The 22,073-nt window shown below is 48.1% G+C and overlaps 1 protein-coding gene across 1 annotated transcript in view; it reads left to right on the top strand.

Annotated features, from left to right (window-relative positions):
- Positions 1–11,269: 11,269 nt before the first annotated feature.
- TOX2 (TOX high mobility group box family member 2) overlaps positions 11,270–22,073 on the top strand; it is a 161,029-nt gene continuing 150,225 nt past the window's right edge. The window contains exon 1 of the mRNA XM_021546355.3: positions 11,270–11,466. Coding sequence (XP_021402030.2) covers positions 11,365–11,466 — 102 coding nt within the window. The 5' untranslated portion in view covers positions 11,270–11,364. The remainder of the gene's footprint in view (positions 11,467–22,073) is intronic.

Genomic DNA, 22,073 nt, shown 5'->3' with positions numbered 1-22,073 from the left:
CTTGCCGTATTGAAGCCAGAGCTCATTGAAGTTGATCACCTTGTGTTCACTTCCTGAAGTCAGGGCCCATAGCAGGAAAATTCTTCCTGTTTCATTATTTTAAAGCCATAAATGTTTTCTAGCTATCCATATAGCCCAATATCCCATCTCCACCAATGACTGCTTCAGGAAACTGGAAAAGAGACAGAGCTTATATTGAATGACATTTCACAAATCTTAGATTTAGGAAAATATGGAAATAGAGACTTCCTGATGTTATGTATTCAGGTCCAGCTAATCGCTTTCAAGAAGTTGTCCCTTTCAAACCCACCTGCACATTTGCTCCCCCAGCATGGCAATGGGTGTCACAATTTAATTTCCTATGGGTTGGACAACTGCTTATGTTTGGGAAATTTAATGCTGTTGATGCCTACTGTTTTTTCCATTACAAGAGTTAATAAAATAGTTGTTGCTGAGCATTATTCTCCATGCTGTTTATGATTTCAGGAGCCTGTGTCAGAATTCCCTCAACAGTCTCATCTCCAAGCAAATATTCTTATATATCTACCTACCCTATTAGGAGCTGCTCCTATGAAAGCTGCTTACAACTCTGATGCTTTAAACCTGTCTCTATAAATTTTCCAGTTCTCTAACATCCTTTCTAAAGGGAACATTAGGGCTGCCTGCAATATTTACGAAGATGGTGCAGCAGGAATTTATGCACTGGCAAAATGACTTTTTCTTTTCAGTGCCTCATCCCACAAACTCTGGCATTCATGTTACATTTTTGACCATCCCTGATTGCTGAGCTGGTGAGGGTTTTTGAGAACTGAAGTCTTTGTGACAAACAGCCACAGCCTGTCTCAGGGCTGGAGTTGCTGTGCTCCCATTTGCAGTGCGTGGCATTTCTTGCCTCTGAATTCCCTCTGCTGCCGCATCTTGCTCAGCTTGTTATTTGGGTGGCTGTCCCACCACACTTCTCCTCCAGCAGCAAAGCTGGTCAAGGGAAATACCTGGATGCTTTGACTTGTGTGCAAAAATCTTTGTTGTGTTTCATTGATCTCCTTTCCAGACCACACAGTCCCCAGCCCACGTCCCTGTGGGCTTCCACTTGCCACCTCTTGCTCAGGTGAGGCCATCCCTTTTTTCCTCTCTTTGTTTCCTATCTCCAAACAAATTCTTTATCTCCACAAGGAACTTGCTTCTAGTCCATGACACTGGCTCAGAGCCCACAGTGTGAATGTGTTTTCCTCTCCCAATGATCTCAAACTTGCATTCAGCAGAAAGTTAGGGAAAGATTAGCAGGGGAGGAAAAATCTATGGACTTGAATATTTTTTTTTAATTGGGTTGTTTTTTTTCCATCATTTTCACATCCTCTTATGCCATGTCTTCAATACTGATGCAAGCACCTGAAATAGCACAATTCATAGCTGGCCAGACTGTTTTAGCAGGCAGGGAAAAGAAACTCATGCAGGGATTCCATTGTTATTTAAAGATACATTTTCAGGTTTAGCCCCTATTTAAAAGCTGAGAGATAAAACCATTCCTTTGCAAAGAGGAAAAACCCAAATGTGTGTTGTCCTGAATTCAGATTGAGTTTCTTCATTTATTCTTGTTTAGCCTGGATTTAGTGGCAGGGTCTGCAGGCACGGTCAGTGGTGCTGAAACAAAGTGGTTTATTCCTGAAAATGCCCCAGGGATGCATTTTGTCCTGCCCAGGGCTCTCTGCCCTGAGGAATGTGAGAGGCTGTGTGCTGAGGATACTGCTGGAACACCTTTGGGCATCACTTGGGGCTGCATTTGTGAAGAATGATGAAATCCCAGAATGGTGTGGGTTGGAAGGGCCATTAGTGTTAGTGCTATTAATAGCCAGAATGCTTATATATATATATACATATATATATATATATATCTCATCTCATTCAACGCTCTGCCATGGGCAGGAGCACCTTCCACTCAACCAGTTTGCTCAGAGCAAGGATGAAAGGAGCAGGGGGGATAAGCAGAGCTCACACTGATTTAATTCATGCAGGTGGGATTCACCTTGCTAAGGTCTGCTGGTGCCTGCATTCACGTGGAGCAGGGCTGTGTTCTTCCCACGAGTGAAGAATGCAGTGCCCTGCAGACCTTGGTTTCTGCAGACGTGGCCCCTGTGAATGTAATCAATGTTGTGCAGAGCTGCTGAAACTGAAAACAAAGCCAGAACGAGCATTGTGCTAAGTTTGGGTTCCTCATTGTTCATTGAATTACATCAGTGTTTTCTTTAGTTGCACAGTCAGCTGGCAAAAGTTTGTTTGAAATCTGGAGACTCTCCCCTTTCAGGGGAAAACATGAATTTCCGGAGATGTGGGCTCTGCTCTGCATCACGGTGCTGGGCTGCCCTGGCCCAGGACACAGCCCAGCCATACAGGGGGCTCAGGGCTGAAAATGCAGCCACAGGAAAAAGATTTCTACCTTTTTTTTCTTTGTATTTAACTTGATTTAATCTGCTTTAAAAAAAAAAACAAAAAACAAAAAAAAAACCACAAAAACAAAACAATGTAGTGATTTCAATATATTTTGTAGAGGATCCCTCTCCCCAGCTCATGGCCAGTGTTTTGTTTCACTGGCATTTTGTTAAGGTGATCCCATGGGGTAAAAGTCCTGCTTTCTCCAAAGATTTATGGATGCAGAGAGTGAGAGACACGTCCCCCTGGAGCCTTGATGTCCTGCCTGGTGGCATGGTGAGTGGCAGTTGTGTCATTGTAATGTGGGAACCCCTGAAATTCCCCCAGGAATATCATGATGGGAATCAGAGAGTGGTTTGGGTTGAAAGAGACACTAAAGTTTATTCTGTTTCAGTCCTCTGCCACGGCAGGAACACCTTCCACTGTCCCAGGCTGCTCCCAGCCCTGTCCAACCTGGCCCTGGGCACTGCCAGAGATGGAACAGCCACAGCTTCTCTGGGCACCCTGTGCCAGGGCCTACCCACCCTCACAGGGAAGGAATTCTTCCCAATATCCCATCTAACCCTAAATTCTGTCAGTGGGAAGCCATTCCCTGAGTCCTGTCACTCCAGGTCCTGCCCAAAGTCCCTCTCCAGCTCTCCTGGAACCCCTCTAGGCACTGGAAGGGCTCTGAGGTCTCAGTGGATCCCTCTCTTTTCCAGGTGAACATCCCTACCTCCATTGCTCACTTGCATTTAAATTAATTTCCCTTTAAAATTCTGATTTTCATCATCCACATCCTAACTTTTCCCAGAATCATAGCCCATGCTGTCAGAGCACTCTCCTGGCAGGTGAAGTTGCCAGAACAAGAGCTGCTGAGCGGTGGGGTTTGGCTTTCTGAAAGTTGTATTTTTGTTTGATCCAAAGGAGGCTCTGAGGGGCTCAGCCTGCACAGCCCAGCTGATTCCAGGCTCTTTTCCTTGCTCAGGGATGGGCTTCTTGCCTTTTTTAACCACGTGGAAGAAAAGACTGATAAAAAGGCAGGATATGGGATGAAGTTTATTAAGAATCAAAGCAAAAATCCATCTTGGAGGAACATCCATGTTGTACAAGTTTCCTAAGAAACATACAGAATTTAGGAAAGTCAGAAAGAAACTTTTTCAGGTGTGGTGATGCTGCTTCTGTTTGGGCGGGGGGGGAGGTTTTGTATAATAACACAGAGAACTGGAACTGCAGCTCAGAAGACCAAGGAGAGGAGTAAAAGGCAGGATGGAGAAGAGGGCAGTAACAGAACAGTGAGTAGGGGAAGAAAAACAGGAGCAGAAACTGGAAGGAAGAGTGTGGGCTGTATTTCACCAGCTGGGGACCGAGGTCTCTTCAGCTGGGCCTGAGGCAGACAAAGCTCGTCCTGCAACACTGATGGGAGGAGGCACTTTTGTAGTGAAATCTGAACTTACCAAGGTTAACCAGCTTGTGATTTGTATTAATTTTGCAACTTCTTTCTGTAGAGAAAGAGAGGTGCATCAAACAAATTGAAAATATTCAAAATAGCTCATTTCACATTTAAAAAAAGAACCATTCTCAGTTTCCGCTTGGAAAGAAGGGCTCTGTCTCCTCAGCAATGTCATTATCTCATGATAGAGAGGCAGGAAGTAACCTGACACTGAGCTGCAAGTCCTGTGTCAGACAGGGGACATTTTGGGGTTAACCCGTGCTAATTCCCCGCACCCTCCCCAGCATTGCTGGAGTCTTTAGTTCTGCCATTGAAATGAAAATCCATTATTTGTGCAGCTCAGCTAATAACACCAACCAGCATTTCCATGGGCAGCAGAAACCCTGGAGGAAGGCTGCCAAAAGCCCGGGGAGTCAGAGTTCCTTTTCATGTCCAAAGCTTCAGCTCTGAAATGCTTTAGCAATGCCATTACAAATGCCTCATGTCAGACCTGTGTCGAGCCTCTCCTCTCCCTCACTCCATTAGCCCTGCAAGGATGATGACAAACCATCTGAGGAAGCAGGAGTCATCCCAGGTCAGGCTGAAAGAGCTAAAAACCTCTGCTAATCTCCAGGTTCATTAACATTTTTGTTTTTAAAAAGGTAACTTTCTGTCACTAAGAATGTATATATATAGAGAGAGCAAGTGGAAGCTGTGATGTAATTTTAACCTTGATTCTTGAGGTGATGTATTCTGGGCTGCTGAGCAGGGTTGCAGCCTGTCTTCATGTGTGGGAATACATGCAAAACCATTTTTAAAGTGTAGTACATGTGCTGTATTTCAGCTCAGAGGTTACCCTAGGAAATTCCCACCCTGCCCCAAAATGCCCAGTGATGATTTGTTGGGTGAAAGCAAAAGCAGAGACCTGGAAACACAAGAAAAAAAAATACAGCAATGAAACTGAGCTAAAATGCATTTTGACATTTAATCCCAGATCAATTGGCAAACTCACAATAGATATTCTTTTTCTTGTCACCTTGGCAAAGCAGAGACATGGAAAACTAACTTAAAAAAAAAAAATTAATTTTGAAGATCAGCTGCCAATCTTCTCCCTGGGCTGAGGGTGAGCATGGGAGCTCTCCTGCACTGTCAAAATATTGAGTAAGTTTAGAGAAAACCCAAAGCTCAGGAGATCATTTATAAAACAAAAGCCACTCTCTTCTGCATTGAGGAGTCGGAGAGCTGCTCTGAGAAAGATTAATTTTCTGGGTAGAGGAGGGGAGCTTGGCTTCACCCCCAAAGTGAACTGACGAGATGATTCAATAGCTTCACTTTCCGAGCGCGAGCCCGAGACGCTCACGCAGAGCGTGGTTATAAGAAATGACTCCTTTACTTCAGGAGGAAGAAACTGAAGAAACTGTTAAACCTGGTCACAGTATGTGACATCCTTGAAATCAAAAGCAATACTTCTTCTCGGCGACTGCACAGTAAAATTAAAGATACGAAGCCAAATTCATCTCTGGAGTAATTCTCTTGCCAGTGGCTGGGGGGGCACCTGGGATTAATTTCCTCTATTATACAAGTGGCACAAGACCCTGACAAATTATTTTGAATGTTTTTTGTAGCACTTAGTTAACAGAAACCTTATTCACTTCATGTCCCACACCTGGGAAATGGAGTAGCTCTGAATTTGCCTGGCTGAGGATGGGATGTGGGGTGGATTGCAGCTCCCACTCCCTTCACGTGGGCAGAAATTGGGAAGCCCATGTGAATTTATTGATTTATCACAAAGTAAAAACGCCTCCATGGGGAAACAGGTGATCAAGGAGGGCATGTGTGCCTTGGTGAAGGGACAGTGACCAGATCTGGGCTGGATTATTGCTCTTGCCCCAAACTCCTGGGTTGTCCCGTGGCACCTTCCCCAAAGGATGACAGAGCTCACTCACCTCTCCATTCCTGCAATCCTTCTGTTTGGCTTTGGGGTAAACCTTGCAAACTCTGTGTGAGGGACATTTCTGCTCCTGGACATACATTCCTGTTCTTGGCTTACAGTTTACCTGTGAAAAGTTTGTTTTCCTGGAGGAATTATGAACAGCAGCGTGGTGTGCCAGTGCTCAGTGTGCCAAGGTGAGAGCTGGGGCAATGCTGTCCCAAAATTCCCTCAGATGGGTCCAGCCTTCATCTCCAAACTGTCCTGGGTGCTCCCTCCTCCCCAGAATGCAAACTCCTCTCTCCTCTGCAGCCATCCTTATTTTGCTGCCCCAAATTTGGAGGATCATCTCAGGCCAGGCCAGGTTTAAAGAAGCACAAACCATTCAGAGTTTTTCTTTCCCATGGAGCAGCACAAGGAAGGAGGGAAGCTGTTACACGTCCCTGGGAGATGAGGATCCCAGGCAGCCAAACAGGCAAATAATGACCAAAGCCAAACACAAACTCAGGACACATGCGAGCACAGAGCCCAAGGTCGGGGTTTCAAGGAAGCCACCTGCAGCTGCCTCCCAAGGCTGCTGCTGGCAAGTAAATCCATTTTCTACACATCTTGGAGGCTTTGAAAAATCAGGAATGGCTCTGGGTGTGGGTTTAAGGAGGTGAGGTTAAGGACAAGGTTCTCCCTTGTCTCATGTGTTGAAACCTCTGGGCAGCAGATGAAAATACATGTAACTTTTGAGAAGATGCTGAAGGTCAGGAGGAAGGTTGCCCAAAGAATCTGTAGTTGCCCATCCCTGGGAGTGTTCAAGGCCAGGCTGGGCAGGGCTTGGAGCAACCTGGGATGGTGGAATGTGTCCCTGCCCATGGCAGGGGGTGGAATGAGGTGCTTTTAAAGATCTTTTCCAACCCAAACAATTGCATGATTCTATGAAGAATGGTTCCAAGGTTTGATGCACCGAGCACTTGCATCTTGAACACGAGAAGAAACTTGCTGATATATTTTACAGTACTGGGACCTTTTGTCTTTAGCATATTCCTGCTAATGAAGATTTTTTCGAGGGGGGAAATTATTTACTTATATGCACAGCCAGGTTGGTGTTTGACCAAAGGTGAGATGTTTTCACTCAGGCAGAAGAAAATTGTCAGTCGATGTTGTGAGTGTCCTTAATACCTCCCTGTCATGTTTGAGCTTGTTTTGTTTTGTTTTATTTGGGTTTCTGGAATGTTTTATCCTATCAATGGCATTAATTATGGAGTAATTGCCTTAGTAGCATGTAACAACTCTCTTCTTTTTTTTCAAAGAGATTTTCACACAATGTGTAAACTTTGCTGTATATGTGCTACGTTTCTTGTGTCATGAAATAACGTGTAGACAAAATAATGTTTTTCCTGTCAGAAATTCAATGGGCATCCAAAGCAAAGTGACAGGTGGTTAAATAGCTGCATTTAAAGGATGTCAAGAAGATTTTTTGGACAGGTACCAAAACCCAATGCCAAAAAGAAGGCCTAATACCATCTGTTTTGTTAGCAGAGAGATGCAATTTTACATTAGATTTTAAACGACACAAAATGCCAAATTTATAACCTTGATTTGTGGGTCAGATCTAGCTTATCTAGATTGTGAATGTTTGTATTTACCAGCACAGTTCCTGACCCAGAGCCCACACAGGTAAATGATGATGTTTTCAATCAACTCCATTTTAAAGTCACAGGAAGCTCTTGAGCTGCATTTAATTTTGTTTTGTATTACATGTAAATCCAGATGCAATGTGGATTTAATTAATCCAATTTCGCTGCATTTAAATGTACACATTTGCATTGTGTTTATTGGCAATTGGCTTTATCCATTTGTTCAGCATTTTTTATGACCATTGAAACTACTGAATATTTAGAAATCCCTCTACTTCCAAGTGGGAATGAGGAGTGTAGCTCTGAATTAAATCATTCTCAGGCATAAATTGGGGATAAGACTAAAATGTCAAAATATAGCTGCATAATACAGTGGGGGAAATGATATTAGTATTTTAAAGTAATAAACTTCACTGTGTTAAATTATTTTAAAAATTGTTCAGCAGGCTTTTGGTTTGGTTCAGATGGTTTTTTGAGAGGAGGAGGACTACCTTGAAACAAATAATGAAACTGATAGATTCAGAGGCTCTTTCCTGCTTCTGAAAGGTGCCTTTGAAATGATGATTGTTCAGGTTTAGCCTAATATTTAGAAATACTCACTGTAGAGTTTTCCCTTCTTTGTGAGAAGTCTGTGTGGCTTAAATGGGATTGCTGAGATAATCACACTCTGCTGTTTCTGTTCCAGAGCTAATGTTAGCCATGATATGTGAGTTGTCATGTTGGGAGCTCCTCTTTCAGCTACCTGGCCAAAGCAACTGAAGACATTCTGGGGTTTTGGGGGTCTCAGCTGGGACAAGAAAGGAAAAGATCCCGGTGTTTGCAGCCTGTTTGGCTGCTTGGCTCAGCCCTGTTTGGGATCCTGCAGCTCCAGTGGTATTGCTGGTTCCCTTCAGCCATCCCAGAGCACTCCTGTCGCTGGTGGATACCTGGGCGAAACCCAACGTCTTGACCTGCTGTGGTATCACAGCAAGCCCTGATAATAGGTGTGTCCCAATCTTTCTTACAGTCCCTTCAGCACTGGAAGGAGCTCTAAGGTCTCCCTGGAGCCTTCTCTCCTGCAGGCTGGACACCTCCAGCTCTCCCAGGCTGGCTGCAGAGCAGAGGGGCTCCAGCCCTGGGGCCACCTCCATGGTGCACTGTTGATCCTACAGGGAGAGGTGCTGGAGGAGAGCAGAGTTCACACAAATCTGCATCCCCTGGCAGACCAACATTTGCTCCGGAGCAAAGTGCCACCAGGACAAAACACACTGAAACGCAGGGAAAAATCCTCCTGAAGGAGGATTCAGCAGCAGGCACAAGTTGGAGGCTTCCTGGAGGCATGGTGAGGCTGGGCAGGGGCAGGAGCTGCTGGTGCATGGGCAGAGAGCCATGGAGAGAGGCTGGAGGCACCCAGGGCTACCCAGGCCCTGACCGAGGTGGGGCTCAGCTCCACTGGGTTGTCTTCTCCTGACAGTCTGAGGAGGAGAAGCACTGGAGACACGAGGTGAGCTGTGAGAACATTGCTCTGACGAGGAGCATTCCCTCTGCCAGCTTCCCTTGGCATATATATGTGTATGTACATATATACAGACATATATATATGTATATATATATATATATATATATATATATAAGCATTCTGGCTATTAATTAGCACTAACACTGTGATGCTGGGTGTCTCAGATCAGTCTCTGTTCGGAGGCAGATGAAGGTGCAAATTTGGACAGGGCTGAGCTGTGTAAATCTGAAAAAACGGGGCTTTACTGGGGAAAAAAATGAGCTTTGAGAGGGTCTGAAAGGGAGGGATGGGGTGGCTCAGGCACTGCAAATAAATTGGATTGTATCAGCCAGAGAGATGCTGCATGTCTGGTGACGAAATGTGTTCATTTTCTAAGGAAACAACAGAATTAAATTCTGCTTTTAGTGGGAAAGTCAATTCTGCTTTAACTGCAAAGCCACTAGCAGTGACTCCACAATATAAGAAATATAATAATTATGATAATTAATAAAGATAATAATACAGCCAAACCTTGTTAATTAATCAGAGGCTGCTTACTAATTACTGACTTTGTGGATAAACAAACCAGAATAATGCATCAAAAAATACACTTTGTTCCATTATTTTGACATCTCTATTATTTTAATTATTTATACTTTGTAATATACCAGTCACTCTACTTGGGAAGGTTTTACAAAATAATGAAGCTCTAATAATGTGACATGTCAGTTCAGTATTTGCTGAAACAGGGAGACAAGAAAGCCAGTCCTTTTGGTGGGTGTGTAAATCAGGAAGGGCACAGATCAGTGGAGCTCAGATATTCAAAGTTTTAATGCAAAATATTAGACATCTCTATTATGCCTTTGACTGGGAGCCCTCGGAGCAGCTTCCCTGGTGGAGAACTCCTGAAGCAAACCTGCTTCGCTGCTAAATGCAAAAGGATCGATGCTGGTTCTCCAGAAAAAATCCCACAGTTTGAAAAATAATAATAAATGGGAAGTAGTTTTTGTGCCCAAGTCAAGTTTTATCCTTAAATCATTTTTTTCCACCACCACAACAGCTGAAATCTTGTTTTTAATTTAAATGAGTGCTGTGATTTTTACATAATCACTTGATTCCTGGAGCTGGCATTCCCTCGAAACCCCAGCCCACCTCCCCCTCCTTGAATTTGGCAGGAATTGGCCCCACTCTTGCAATGAAAGACACTGGAGCAAGAACTCAGCATTTCTTTAGCTCAGTTTTCCAGCTCCAGAGAGTCCTGAAGGGTGCATGTTGGAAATAAGCCTTCGGAGTCAGTCAGGAGGGTTTTTTCTAAGAAAAGAAAAAAAAAAAAAAAAAAAAAAAAAAAAAAAAAAAAAAGGGCAATTTCTCCTGGAGATTTGCCAGCAAACTGGCCCGCCCAGCCCTGTCCCAGCTCTTTGCCAGCGTATGGACCGGTTGTTGCAACTTTCAAGCGTTTCCCTCTGCCTGGGGATGGGATAACGCACTGCAAAACCACTCTGTATACAACATTCTCTCCCACTGGGCTGCTTTTCCAGAGGGATCTGTTGGGAGCCGCTGGAAGGGAGCGGGAGAGAGCGGGGAAAGGAAGGAACCCTGCACGCCCAGCTTGTTACCTCCGAGCATCCTCCCTCCCCGCAGACACATTTGGCTTTTCCATGCTGCTGTGCCCTGAAAATCCCGGCCCGTGGGAGTCGGAGGGGGATGGCCGGGACGGTGCTCATGGATGGAGCTGCCTTCCAGCAGCGGGAATTCTAAAGATGAATGGATGGGATGTGTGGAAAGCCGAGGTGGGGGGACAATGGGGGTTCTCCGTGCCCTGGGGAGCAGGAAGCCAACGCCAGGTGCGGAGGTTGAGCCTGGCTGCTCTCTCCAGGCTGGGGGAGGCGCAGACCTTCCCGAAACAGGGCGTAGTTAGAGGTTCTAAATGGGGGACCTATTTGGGGTTCCTGCTGAGGATGGACCAGCGCGCTGGACAGCATCCTTCATCAGCGGGCGGGCACCGGGTGCAGCGGGAAACGAAGCTGCCGGGCACCGTCCCGTGTCGGGAGAGGGCACACCGGGCACGGGGCGGGCTGTGGGGCAGGGAAGACGTGCCGGGGTCCCCAGCGGGCAGCGGGGATCTGTGGGCGGCTGTGGCAGCGGCCGGGGATGGGTCCGGGGATGGGTCCGGGGATGGGTCCGGGGATGGGTCCGGGGATGGGGCCGGGGATGGGTCCGGGGATGGGTCCGCGGGGCTCCAGCGGCGCTGCCCGCGGTGCCCGAGCCCCCGGCGGCGGCGGCCGCGGGAGGAGCCGCCCGGCCCCGCCGCGAACAATAGCGGCCCCGGCGCGGGGCGGCGCGGAGCGGGGCGGGCCGGGGGCCGCCGCCCGCCCCCCCGCGCCGCCGCCCGCCCTCTCCCCGCCCTCTCCCCGCGCCAGAGGCACCGCCGCCGCCGCAGCCGGGTCCATGCCCGCTGGAGCCCCCGCCTGCCGCCGCCCGCAGCCCCGGCATGGACGTTCGGTTCTACCCCTCCGCCCCCCCCGCCGTGGGCTCGCTGCCCGGCGCGGACCCCACTTGCCTCGGCCCGCTGGATTATTATCACTGCAACAAGGTACCGGGGGCGCGGGGGGTCCCCGCGCTCGGCGCGTCCCGCCGCGGCTCCGCGGGGACGGGGACGCGGGGACGGGGACGGAAAGTGCCGGCGGCGCCGGCTCCTGCGGGAGGGAATTTTGAAAGTGCTCTGGAAGCGGAGCGGGGGGAGCCCGAGCCCGGGCGCTGCTCGGCGGGGCGGGCCGGGAGCGGAGCGCCGTGTCCGTGTGTCCGCGTGTCCGCGTGTCCGTGTGTCCGTGCCCGCTGGGTTTAACCTCCTCCGCTCCGGGAGCGCTCGGCCCGGGGTGGGGGTTGTTGTTGCGGTTGTTGTCGGGTACTTTTTTCCTGCTGTTCTCCTCCGTGTTGTTGTTTTGCACCTTCTTCGCGAGCTGCGGAGCCGCCGGGCCGGGTCGCGCCTCGTCCCGAGCGGGGTCCGGCCCCGTTCCGCGCCTCTGCCCCGCACCTGCCGCTGCGCTCCCGCGGAGGGGGCACCCAGCTCCGGCCTGGGGGTGCCCGTGTGCCCCCAGATCGCCAGCACGGCGGAGAAACCTCCCTCACCCACATTTCCCCCGCTCGCTGCAGCTGCGAGGCGAAGCATCCTGCACTTGTAACGGGAGAGGGATGCGCAGGGGATATTTGAGAGCGCGGAGGTGCTCTGGGAAATTTCCCTCATCCTGGAGAAAGGGCAGCGAAGGGAGAGATGCTACTTCAGGGATAAGGAGTTTTCTGCGAGTATCGCCTTGCTCGCTGGGGGTAAACAGCGCTGATGTTTCAGCTACAAAGCCCTGGGATCCAGATCTCTTTGGAGGAAGGGGGATCATCCCAGAAGTAATCCTTGCTGCCCTCCGGGCCAAATTCGGGTAATTGCGTCGGAAAAAGTTAACAAAAGGAGAAAATGCTCTCCTGCGTCGGTACAGCAGCTCAGGATGCTCTCGGCTCACCTCGCTGTTGTGATACTTTCGGATCAAACTCTTAAAACACAAGCAGAGGGAAATGCGTGCGGCTTCCCAGGCGCGACAAATCAATCTTAATGTATCAAGAGATGTATTTAACTGTTTCTCTGTCAGTGGGTTGTTTATCTCTTTTTATTAAGTTGTAGCAAACCTAAGAGTTCTCGTTTATTTTGAGATGCCGGATTATACCGAAAGGAAACAACTTTCGTTGTTTTCGCCTGTGTCTGCGTACTGCTGGCTTCAAAGCGTTTTATTATCTTTGCCGTTGCTCTTAAAACACTAAATAAGCTCTTAAAATACTAACGAGAGCCGGATCACCTGGGAGCAGGACATTTGTCCTGCTGAAACATCCGCCCGTAGTGTGTGAAAGCAGAAATCTGGGATCATGTGAGCGTGAGCCACTGGCAAGTGCGGCTGCCCCCAAATCCCGCTGGCTTTCGGAACTCGCTTTTACCGAGAAGTTGTTGGATGCCAGCACGATTTACTTCGCCTTGCAGCGCTTTGTGCGGGAGCTGGGGCTGGCGGCCGGGCTCGCAGCGCCTCGGGCTTGGCGCTGCGCGGGGCCGTGTCCCCCCGGCAGCGCCGCCCGAGCCTTGGGGCGCGGGGCCCCTCGTCCTCAGCTCATCCGTGGCCTGAATCCCTGAGATTAGTCCCGGATTAGGCGCTCGCAATGGAGCCGCGGGTCCTGGCTGCCGCTGCGGCCGGCAGGCTGCGGGAATCGCCTCTTCTAAGGGGTGCAGCGAGCTCAGCCCCGGCGGGTTGATGGGCGATGGGCGCTGCTGCCGGCCGGGGCGGATGGGACAGCGGAGGGGAGCAGCCCAGGTACTGACCACTGCCACCAGATGCTGCTGTTGTCACTGCTACTGCTGCCGAGCATCGGTAACAGCGGCAGAAGAAAGGAAGTGACTTACCCTTTGCTGATATTCAGGGTGCTTTTTCCATCCCCTCCCCTTCTTTTCTTTTCTGAGTTATCAAATGACATTTGCTTATGCACAGCCGCGCACGTTTGTCTGTGGCATGAGGCCGCTGGAATGGAGCCAGGGATGGAATGGGCTGACTCAGTTTCCCTGACAGGCTGCAGGTACAGCAGCTATAACTTCAGCATCAAACCGTGGCCCGGAGTGGTGCGGGAGGAGCTGTCTCCTGCTGCTTTTCCTTCGGATAGCTCCGGCAGGGGCAAGGGGGATCCGGCGAGTGCTGTTCTCTTGTGCCTGCCATGGAACAAGAGTTCTCCTGCTTCCTGGAGCCACATGGGATTCTCTGGGAAACTCCAGAACCTCACACCAATCCCAACCCCGTTGCTCCTGTCTGGTGCCAGTGGCTCAGCACAGGGCTGGGCTGAGACAGTGTCTGCCTTGAAGCATTTCCACTTAAAAAAGATACAGAGGAGAGTAGGGTGGAAAAATCAGAATTTTCCCACTATGGCATGCAGATATCCTGGATAAAATCCATCTCTGGAAGGACCTGGGCAAGGAGCACTTACAGGCTCTTTGCTGTCCTCCTGCTTCGCTGAGCTCATGGAGACGCTCTAAAGCGCTTTGATTTAAAAGGCTTGTTTTGTTCAGGATTTTTTGTTGTTGTTTGGTTTGTTTTTTTCCCCTTTACTTATTTGTTTCTTTAGGGGGAGGCAGCAAAGCTGGGCTATGCAGTGTCACTGTGCATAAATAACTCGCTGGGAGCACGGCAAAGCTGCCTTAGCCCAGAGCAGCCTGAAATGTTAATGGAATTGTTTTGTGCACTTACTGGACATGATATTGTTACCAGGAGGTCTCCAATCTCGTCTGCATGCTGCAGTCAGCCACAATTCCTCTTTGCAGCTACGCAGGGGCCTATTGCACATCAGCATTTCCATTTCTGAAAGGACAAGGGATGTTTAGAGGGATAATGAAACGGGAGTGTGTGCTCAGCCCAGGCCTCCCCAGAAGGGGGGAATTTGCACCCTTCCTTTAACTGCTTCCACAGCATCCCTGTTTTCCCTGGAAGGGCTGGCCAATGGGAGGTATGGAGAAGGTGGTAAGGGGCTGGACACCCACAAGTGGATAACGAGAGCTTTCCTGCCCCACCAGACAGGGTGAGAAGGAGCTGACTGCGTTTGGTGAGGAGTTCTGATGGATCAGGAGTATTGGTGGCATAGAAGCTGGGGAAAAGGCTCCCTGTGTACACCAGTCCGTGTTCCTGGTGATCCTGCATGGAGCAGCCTGCCATGGCAGATGGGGAGAAGAGCCAGCCCCAAACTTCCTGGTGCCCAGGGAGCTGCTGCTCACAGCCTGATGCTCCTTGGCAGAATTTTTAGGACTGCAGAGTACTCCTCCCGAGGTGTGGGGCTGATAAGGAGCCACCTGAGAGGAGAAGCTGCAATGAGTGTTTCCCACTCTGGAGTACTGGCCCGTCCATCCTGTGGGCTGGATCCAGGACCTGCTCCATCCCTGGGACAGCAGGATCACCTCTGGTGTCTTCACAGTGGCCATGGGGGACTGGGGAGTTCAGCTGAAAGTGTGAGGAGCCCTCATCCAAACTGTGACACCCCTTCCTGTCATCGACCACCGGAGCACCACTAAAGGAAACACCTACCTCTGGTTTGGATTCCTTGTTTAAATTTGGGTCTAAACCCCTTTTCCTGTCCCCTCTGGCCACTTTCCTGGGGCATTGGTACCTGCTGCATTCTCCTTCCTGCTCTCTTGCCAGGAAAGCTTTCACAGGGTTTTGAGCTGCTCGTGTGTGGTGCCGGTGTTTTGGGGAGAGCAGCGTGTTCCTGCACCACCTAAGGGGTTGTTACTCCCTGGTGGGGTATTTTCCCACCCCTCCAATTGCTTTGAGAAAATGTGGGGATTTTTCCCACTTGAGCTCTAGGGAGATTCTGCAGCTCTATTTCACAGTAAGTAAACCAATGTAGGGTAAAAAATGCGCATTTTAGTAGCGCCGTCGTTCTGCTCTTAGCAGAGCTTTAGTGACAGGATCTAGTGTGCTGGCTGATACACCAGCATGGAAGGGTTTTTCCTACATCCTAAATTGTGTGTGTGGGTCCACAAAGCTCAGGAGGGAGTTTTCCTTTCTCAGCCCAAGCACAATTGCCTTGGCAAGGGAGGCCTGTGACAGGAATTCTGCCAGAGCACGGTATCCTGAGCTCTTTCATGCAGGGTGTGCAGGGATGCTGGGCTGCAGGAGGAGTGATCCTGCTCCCCAGGGGCATCTCTGGGGAGTGAATTACCATCTCTATTCTTCCTGCAAAAATAAATTTAAATATAAATTCTTCCTGCTTGCTTCTGGTGTTACAATGGTCACACTGCGCTAGCAGGATGCCCAATTTCCAGCCGGTGGAATTGATGGGGATTGATAAGGAGGAGGAGGAGGAGGAGGAGAACTCAGCCTAGGAATACCAAATCCACACTGATGTGAGACCCTGGGAGTGCCTGTGGTCCTTGGGAATCCCCGTGCTGGTGGCCCTGTTATTAACCCTGCAGGATTTCTCTAGGATTCATCAGCACCATCAAACCTTTTCCCAAATTTTCCTTGTAGGATCCTGTGGTTTTGCCTCTCCAAACACACCCTGTCTCTTGTCTTTTGGGCTGATAAATTGACAAAAACTCTTTTGCCAATACACCATTAAAATCTACTAGTCATGTGATGGGTATTAGTCTGCAACCAATGCTTTCTTCTTTTAAGAACCCTTCTGAAATGGGATCTGAGCTGGTACGAGCCCAAGTCGATGTAGCAAATGCATTTCTGTGAAATGTTCTGGTTTGACTTTTACAATAAATTGTACATTGCAGTGATAAACACGGTCCCTTTTTCCTTGTTCCAGCACTGCTTTGCCATTCTGGAAGATAAAATTCATTCTTTCCCTTCCTAATTCCGAAGCCAACTCTGTTTTGAAGTAGCATAAATCTTTCTTTGGAGATGGAGGATTTTGGATGGAGAACAAAGTCCAGCAGATTTTTAATTTGGGGCCCATTTCATTCTCATTTGGCAGGCAGCTCCTGTTGATTTGCAAATGTAGATTTTTAATTTTTTTTTTTCTTTTAGGCCCTGAATATAAGCAAGGGCTTCCTCTAAAAGTGGTTGAGTTACTCAGTGGGACAACCCTGTGTTCTTCAGAGTGGCCTTTGATGGTTGCACAGCAGAAAGTATTTGAAGCTCCATTTTTTTGCCTTGGGCTTTAAGTCAGGGATTGGGAGCTAAATAATGAATGTCCATCCATTCATAGAAAATGTTGTTCTCTCTGCATGCACAGAGGGGAGGCTTTAATCTGGTTGTTTTGGGAACAATGGGAGATGTTTTGAAGACTGATCTGACGTGTGTTTGGGCTGCTTCTGAATAACCTTGTCAAGGGCCTGATCCATGGAAGTCCTTGTAGCAGAGGAGACATAAAGAGACAAAAAAAATTCAGGATCAAAACTGTACAAGTTTCTCTGATTTCTTTATGATTCTTCAAATCAATGATTGTCCCCTGAATCAGTGTTCCAGAGCCTGGGGGTGTTACACTACCATAACTGCAAAGTAAATCCATGAACAGCTCTGTCTTGGGCCTCTGAGCCTGCAGCAGGCACCAGGATCAGTTTGTGCATCCAGAACAGAGAAAACATCCTGTTAATAAAGTGAATTTTCTTGTACAAACCAGAGCACCCCATAACTTGGAGTGTGCATGGCTGATGCTCGTGCTAGGGCAGTGGGAGAGCACCTGGAACCTTGCAGAGCTCTTCCAGTTTTTCCTCCTTGTAAGGATGGGCACTGCCAGCTCCTTTCCTGGGGGTTGTTGTTCCCCCTGCGATCTTTCTGCAGCATTTGCAGAAAAATCTCTGTTTGCATGCTGCCTTCACTTTGCATCTCCTTCCTGCTGGATACAGGGAGCAGGAGGAGAGGATGCTCCACCACCACGGACTGGCCCCACTGGGAGGGGGGAGTGTTCTCCCCTTGAGGTACAATTTTTCCCTATTACCTTTGTACTCCTGTTTTTTTTTTTTACAAAACGAGCTCTAAATGCTTTTACCATAAGTTGGGTTATATCTTGCAGTATAAATGAAGCATATAATTGTGTTTTCCTAACAGCTCCACATTAAAAATAAGTTATTGTGTTGTTAATGTGTTTTTCCTGACAATTTTCCATCCGGTGAGTGCAAGGCTTCTGTCTGAACTGTCGTGTAGAAGCACCTCTGCCTCCTCTTGAGATCTTATTCAGTATTCCTCAAGTCAGGCTGAAGTGTTAGTGTGATTAGAGCTTTCAAACTATTAATTCCTAATTGGAGGTTTGAGCTCTAATGTTCCACCTTTGTGATTTTACACTCATTTTAATATAATTAAATAATGCATAATGTATGTTCTATAATATTTCACATAAATTATAGATGGCATATACTATATTCTATGTTGTACATAAATTATCTATTATCTAATATATGAGAGAAATTATATTATGTATTATATATGGTATATATAATTATAGTAATTGGGGATACACAGCTCAGCTTCAGCACGAAGAAATCTCTCAACAAAACTTACTGGAATAAGCACAGATCACACCACTCTTAAAGAAATAATAATAAAAAAGATAGAAAACAGCATTAAATCACCAGATTTTGCAGCTGTATGATCAGATTTAAATATCTTAATTGTCTGCCTCCCCCCTGTACCTTTTCCTATTGTTTCCCTCTGGAGGTTTTGTTCTGATGGATGCCATTTCTTCCCTGAAAAATGGCCCTGGCTGCCGCGGTGCTGCAGGCAGAATCTTTGCGTTGTGCCACAGAACCTCTCTCCGCCTCCCCCATCTTTTGCATGGATTGCTTGACCTCTGCAGATATAATTAAATCTCTTCCTGACGACTGTGAGCTTGCAGCTCGGCTCCGTGGCGAAGGGAGCTGGGAGGGAAGTGCTAAACGGGGGCCTGAGCCAGGAATTGTTCTTGTGGAGAGATTATTGGCTTGTGTTGGTCGCTGCACGTGGCTTCACAAGAACCTGAGCTGCAGAAATCAGCCCGGCCTTGGTCCGAGGCAGCTTCTTGACCTCTAATTCTGGGCTGGACCTGGACACAGGAGGTGGAATCTTGCCAGTGTTTAAAATGAAGAAGGTTTAATTTTTTTCTGTTGGTTTGAGGACTCAGCCCCTTGCTCTCATGCTGCCTTTTTTCCCTGGGTTTCTGGGGATCTCATGACTTAGCAGGTGATAGGAAAGAGGGGTGGCAGTACAAGGACCTCTGGGACAGGTGGCAGAACTTGCCACAGCTCTGCTCTGAGCCTCTTCTCCCCATTCCCAGTGAGCATCATCTTCCAGGCAGCAGAGCCCCAGCCTGGAGGAGAAGCTCTGGGGCAGCTCTGGCACTGTGGTGCTCAGGGGAGGTGGAGGACAAACCCTGGCAGGTGCCACCCTCCCCTCTGGTGACATGCCACCATCCTCACTGTCACCCAGGTTGTATTTTCCCCACCACCCCATGGATCCTGTTCCAACCCCAGTGGCAAGGAGCACTTTTTTATCACATTAGCTGGATCACATCAGCAGGTTTCTCTTCCCACAAAACCAACTGATGAGTCAGAGTTTCCATCCCCATCTGGGCTCGTCAGGGAGGCTCCATCCCCTTTCTTCCCAGCTGTCTGCATGCACATGGTGCTTTTCCTCTCCACTTTAGAAAAAACAATCATCTTCCTCTCCATCTCTGTTCTTTCCAGTGGCCAAGGTTGGGAGATAAGAGCTGTGTCATGGCTCTGCTTTTTATCCTCTCCAGGAACTGGCCAAGCTTGCCCTCTCCAGAAGCAGCAGCTCAGTTCAGGGCCCCCCAGACGTGTGAGGGTTGTTTTAGGAATAATTTGAGTCTCCCTGAGCACTGAGTATCCATTGCAGGAGATCCAAGCCTGTGGACAAGTGCAAGAAGAGCCTGGGATATGTGAAAGGCTTCTCTCTTCCAAAGATGTGGATCTCCACATTTACACCCATGAAGAACGTTTCACCTTTCCAGCCAGGTTCATCCAGCTGTTTACTCCTGAGCCTCTCCCTCTCCCTGGGAAGGTGGTAGGGCTCTGTAGACTCTTTAGGAGTTGTCAAGCTTTTGAAAACCCCCAAATACAGCAGTTTTAGTGTGAAGGATGATGCTGGGAAGGGGAGGAGATTGTCATGGAGAGCTTGGCCTTGTGTGGAGCTGGTGGAGCTCAGCCCTGTTCCAGCACTGCAGGCTGAGTTTCTTTCTCCCCTGAGAGCAAAGCCAGGATGAGCTGCTTGATTCCTCCCCACCCTCACCTCTCCTTTATGCAGAGGGGAGGATGCCCCAGGGACCTCTGTGGTGCTGTGGGAGGCACAGGGTGGGCTGCTGAAGGCCCCCAACATGAGAAGGACATGGAGCTGTTGGAGCAAGTCTGGAGGAGGTGACAGAGATCCTCCAAGGGCTGGAGCCCCTCTGCTCTGGGGCCAGCCTGGAGAGGAGAAGGTGAAGGGGAAACCTCAGAGCTCCTGCCAGGGCTAAAGGGGCTCCAGGAGAGCTGCAGAGGGACTGGGGACAAGGGATGGAGGGACAGGACACAGGGAATGGCTCCCACTGCCACAGGGCAGGGATGGATGGGATTTTGGGAAGGAATTGTTCCCTGTGAGGGTGGGCAGGCCCTGGCACAGGTGCCCAGAGCAGCTGTGGCTGCCCCTGGATCCCTGGCAGTGCCCAAGGCCAGGCTGGATGGGGCTGGGAGCAGCCTGGGACGGTGGGAGGTGTCCCTGCCATGGCAGGGGTGGCATGAGATCCAGCCCAAACCATTCAGTGATTTTGTTACATAACTTAGAGTTACTAAACCCTAAGATTTTTATTTCTTTTTTGTCAATAAATAACAGATCCATTCCCTGTTTCTTAGTTTTCTTGGGTGCTTCTTTGAACAGAGGGTTTTTATACCCTGAGCCAACTCAGAACATTGTGCCTGCAGTGGAAGAATTACATATTTTTAGGGAATTGGCTCTGTTGTCCGTACTGTCAGAAGAGGGGCAGTGTACCCTGGAGTCCTCAACAAAAAGAAGAGAAACTTTGACAGCATGGAAATGAAATGTATGAAAACCTTAGTGAATTCTAGCTGAATTACCTTGGTTTGTTTCAGCTTATGCAATGGCACAAAAAAGCATTGGAATATGGTATGAAGAAGAAAAAGCAGAAAGACTGGGAGGGGGGGACATAAAGAACAGAAACTGGGGCTTGTAGCAGTGGAAAATATTCCCCCCCATCAGATCCTGCTCTGTTTGTTCATGCTCAACCCAGGGAGGAAACTTTTCCCCTGCCACATTATCTTGTCTCTAAATAGCGTTCAAAGGAGAAGAAGAATGTGCTGTTAAAAATATCAAACTTTTGGGAATGGCTGGCAGACTTCAGCCCTGATAAGCATTGTTGATTGAAGATCAAACAGCCCTGGAAGAAAAACCTTCCAGCAAGCACCGTGGGCCCAGCCCTGCAGCCAGACAGTGAGGTCAGCCTTCAATCCAGGGATATTTAGGGACTGACACTGGAATTATGGTCTGGGCTCCTCTACCCCAGACGGATGTTGGTGACACTGTGGTTTAAACTTGATAAATCTGTTCAAGCTGAGACCAGCATTTATTATGTGCCAAGAGTTTGCATTAGTAGGTGGTAGCTTTATATATATTATTTTTTTCCTTCATTTAAGATAAAGAGAAAAGGCTGCGGCTCATAATGTGAACTGAAGACTGCTGGCATTTGTTTTTTAATTAATTGACAACCTGCATTTCTGTGTCAAGGTTGCAAATTAATAGTGGGTGGCCATCTGTTTGCAAAGCAGATAGTTCTGGCTGTGCCAAACATGTGGAGTATTTAACCATTCGATTTAAATCAGACCAGAATGGTGGTTTTCTGAACACTCTATTAAGCTGGGTTTTCCCTTTAAGAGTTGGGCTTTGAAAAGGTGCAAAATATTGAAATGGTCTTTTTAGTTCATAAACTTGCAGGCCTTCAAGTGAGTTGTTTGGCATATTTAGCCTTCTTTTTAGGAGGGGCCAAATCCTGGTGGGAATAACAACATGGAGCTTCAATCACCTGTGGAAGTGGGATACCAAATTTGTGTGAGAGCACCAAAGGAACAAATACATGTTAAAAATCATAAAGTAGCTCAGGCTGGAAAGGACCTCTGCAAGTGTATTTGAACTAATTTCAGTAGCACCTTCTGGGATTGAGATGGCAGGAAAGAAAAATATCAATAGATTTTCTGCTCTAATACAGTGAGAGTCTCAGTGGCAGTGGCTGCAATCAAATGCTAAATAGAAAGTTTGCAATAAAAAGGGCTTTAGTTAGAATTAATAAAATGTGAAATGCCTCGTTCCTTGGAAAACATGTGGTATTGACTGAGATTTAGAATATGTCCTGGGAGCAAGGATCTGGACTGCAGGCTCCAGAGCTGACTCTGGCATCCTTTCCCTGCATGCATTAATAGTATTCATTTTTTTATTTTTAATTTTATTTTTTGCCTGTAAAGGTCACAGTGTGCAAGCTGGAGAGGAAATAAGTGAAGAGCTGGAATCAAGGGCAGCCCTGCACAAAAATATCATCTCACTCCTTCACCTTCCTGTGCTGTGCAGGGCAGGGAGGTGATCTTTAAGATGCCTTCTAACCCAAATTGGATTCTAAACCAGGATCCCTGTGTCACAGGCAAATCCAAGTTTATCATGGAAACTTTGCCTATTAAGTTTGATTTGAAGTCCTGATATCCGA

The sequence above is a fragment of the Lonchura striata genome, chromosome 20, assembly GCF_050655825.1.
Source record: "Lonchura striata isolate lonStrDom1 chromosome 20, ASM5065582v1, whole genome shotgun sequence".
Taxonomy (NCBI): domain Eukaryota; kingdom Metazoa; phylum Chordata; class Aves; order Passeriformes; family Estrildidae; genus Lonchura; species Lonchura striata.
The sequence above is the reverse complement of the archived record's forward strand: the minus strand, read 5'-3'. Positions and strand labels throughout refer to the sequence as shown.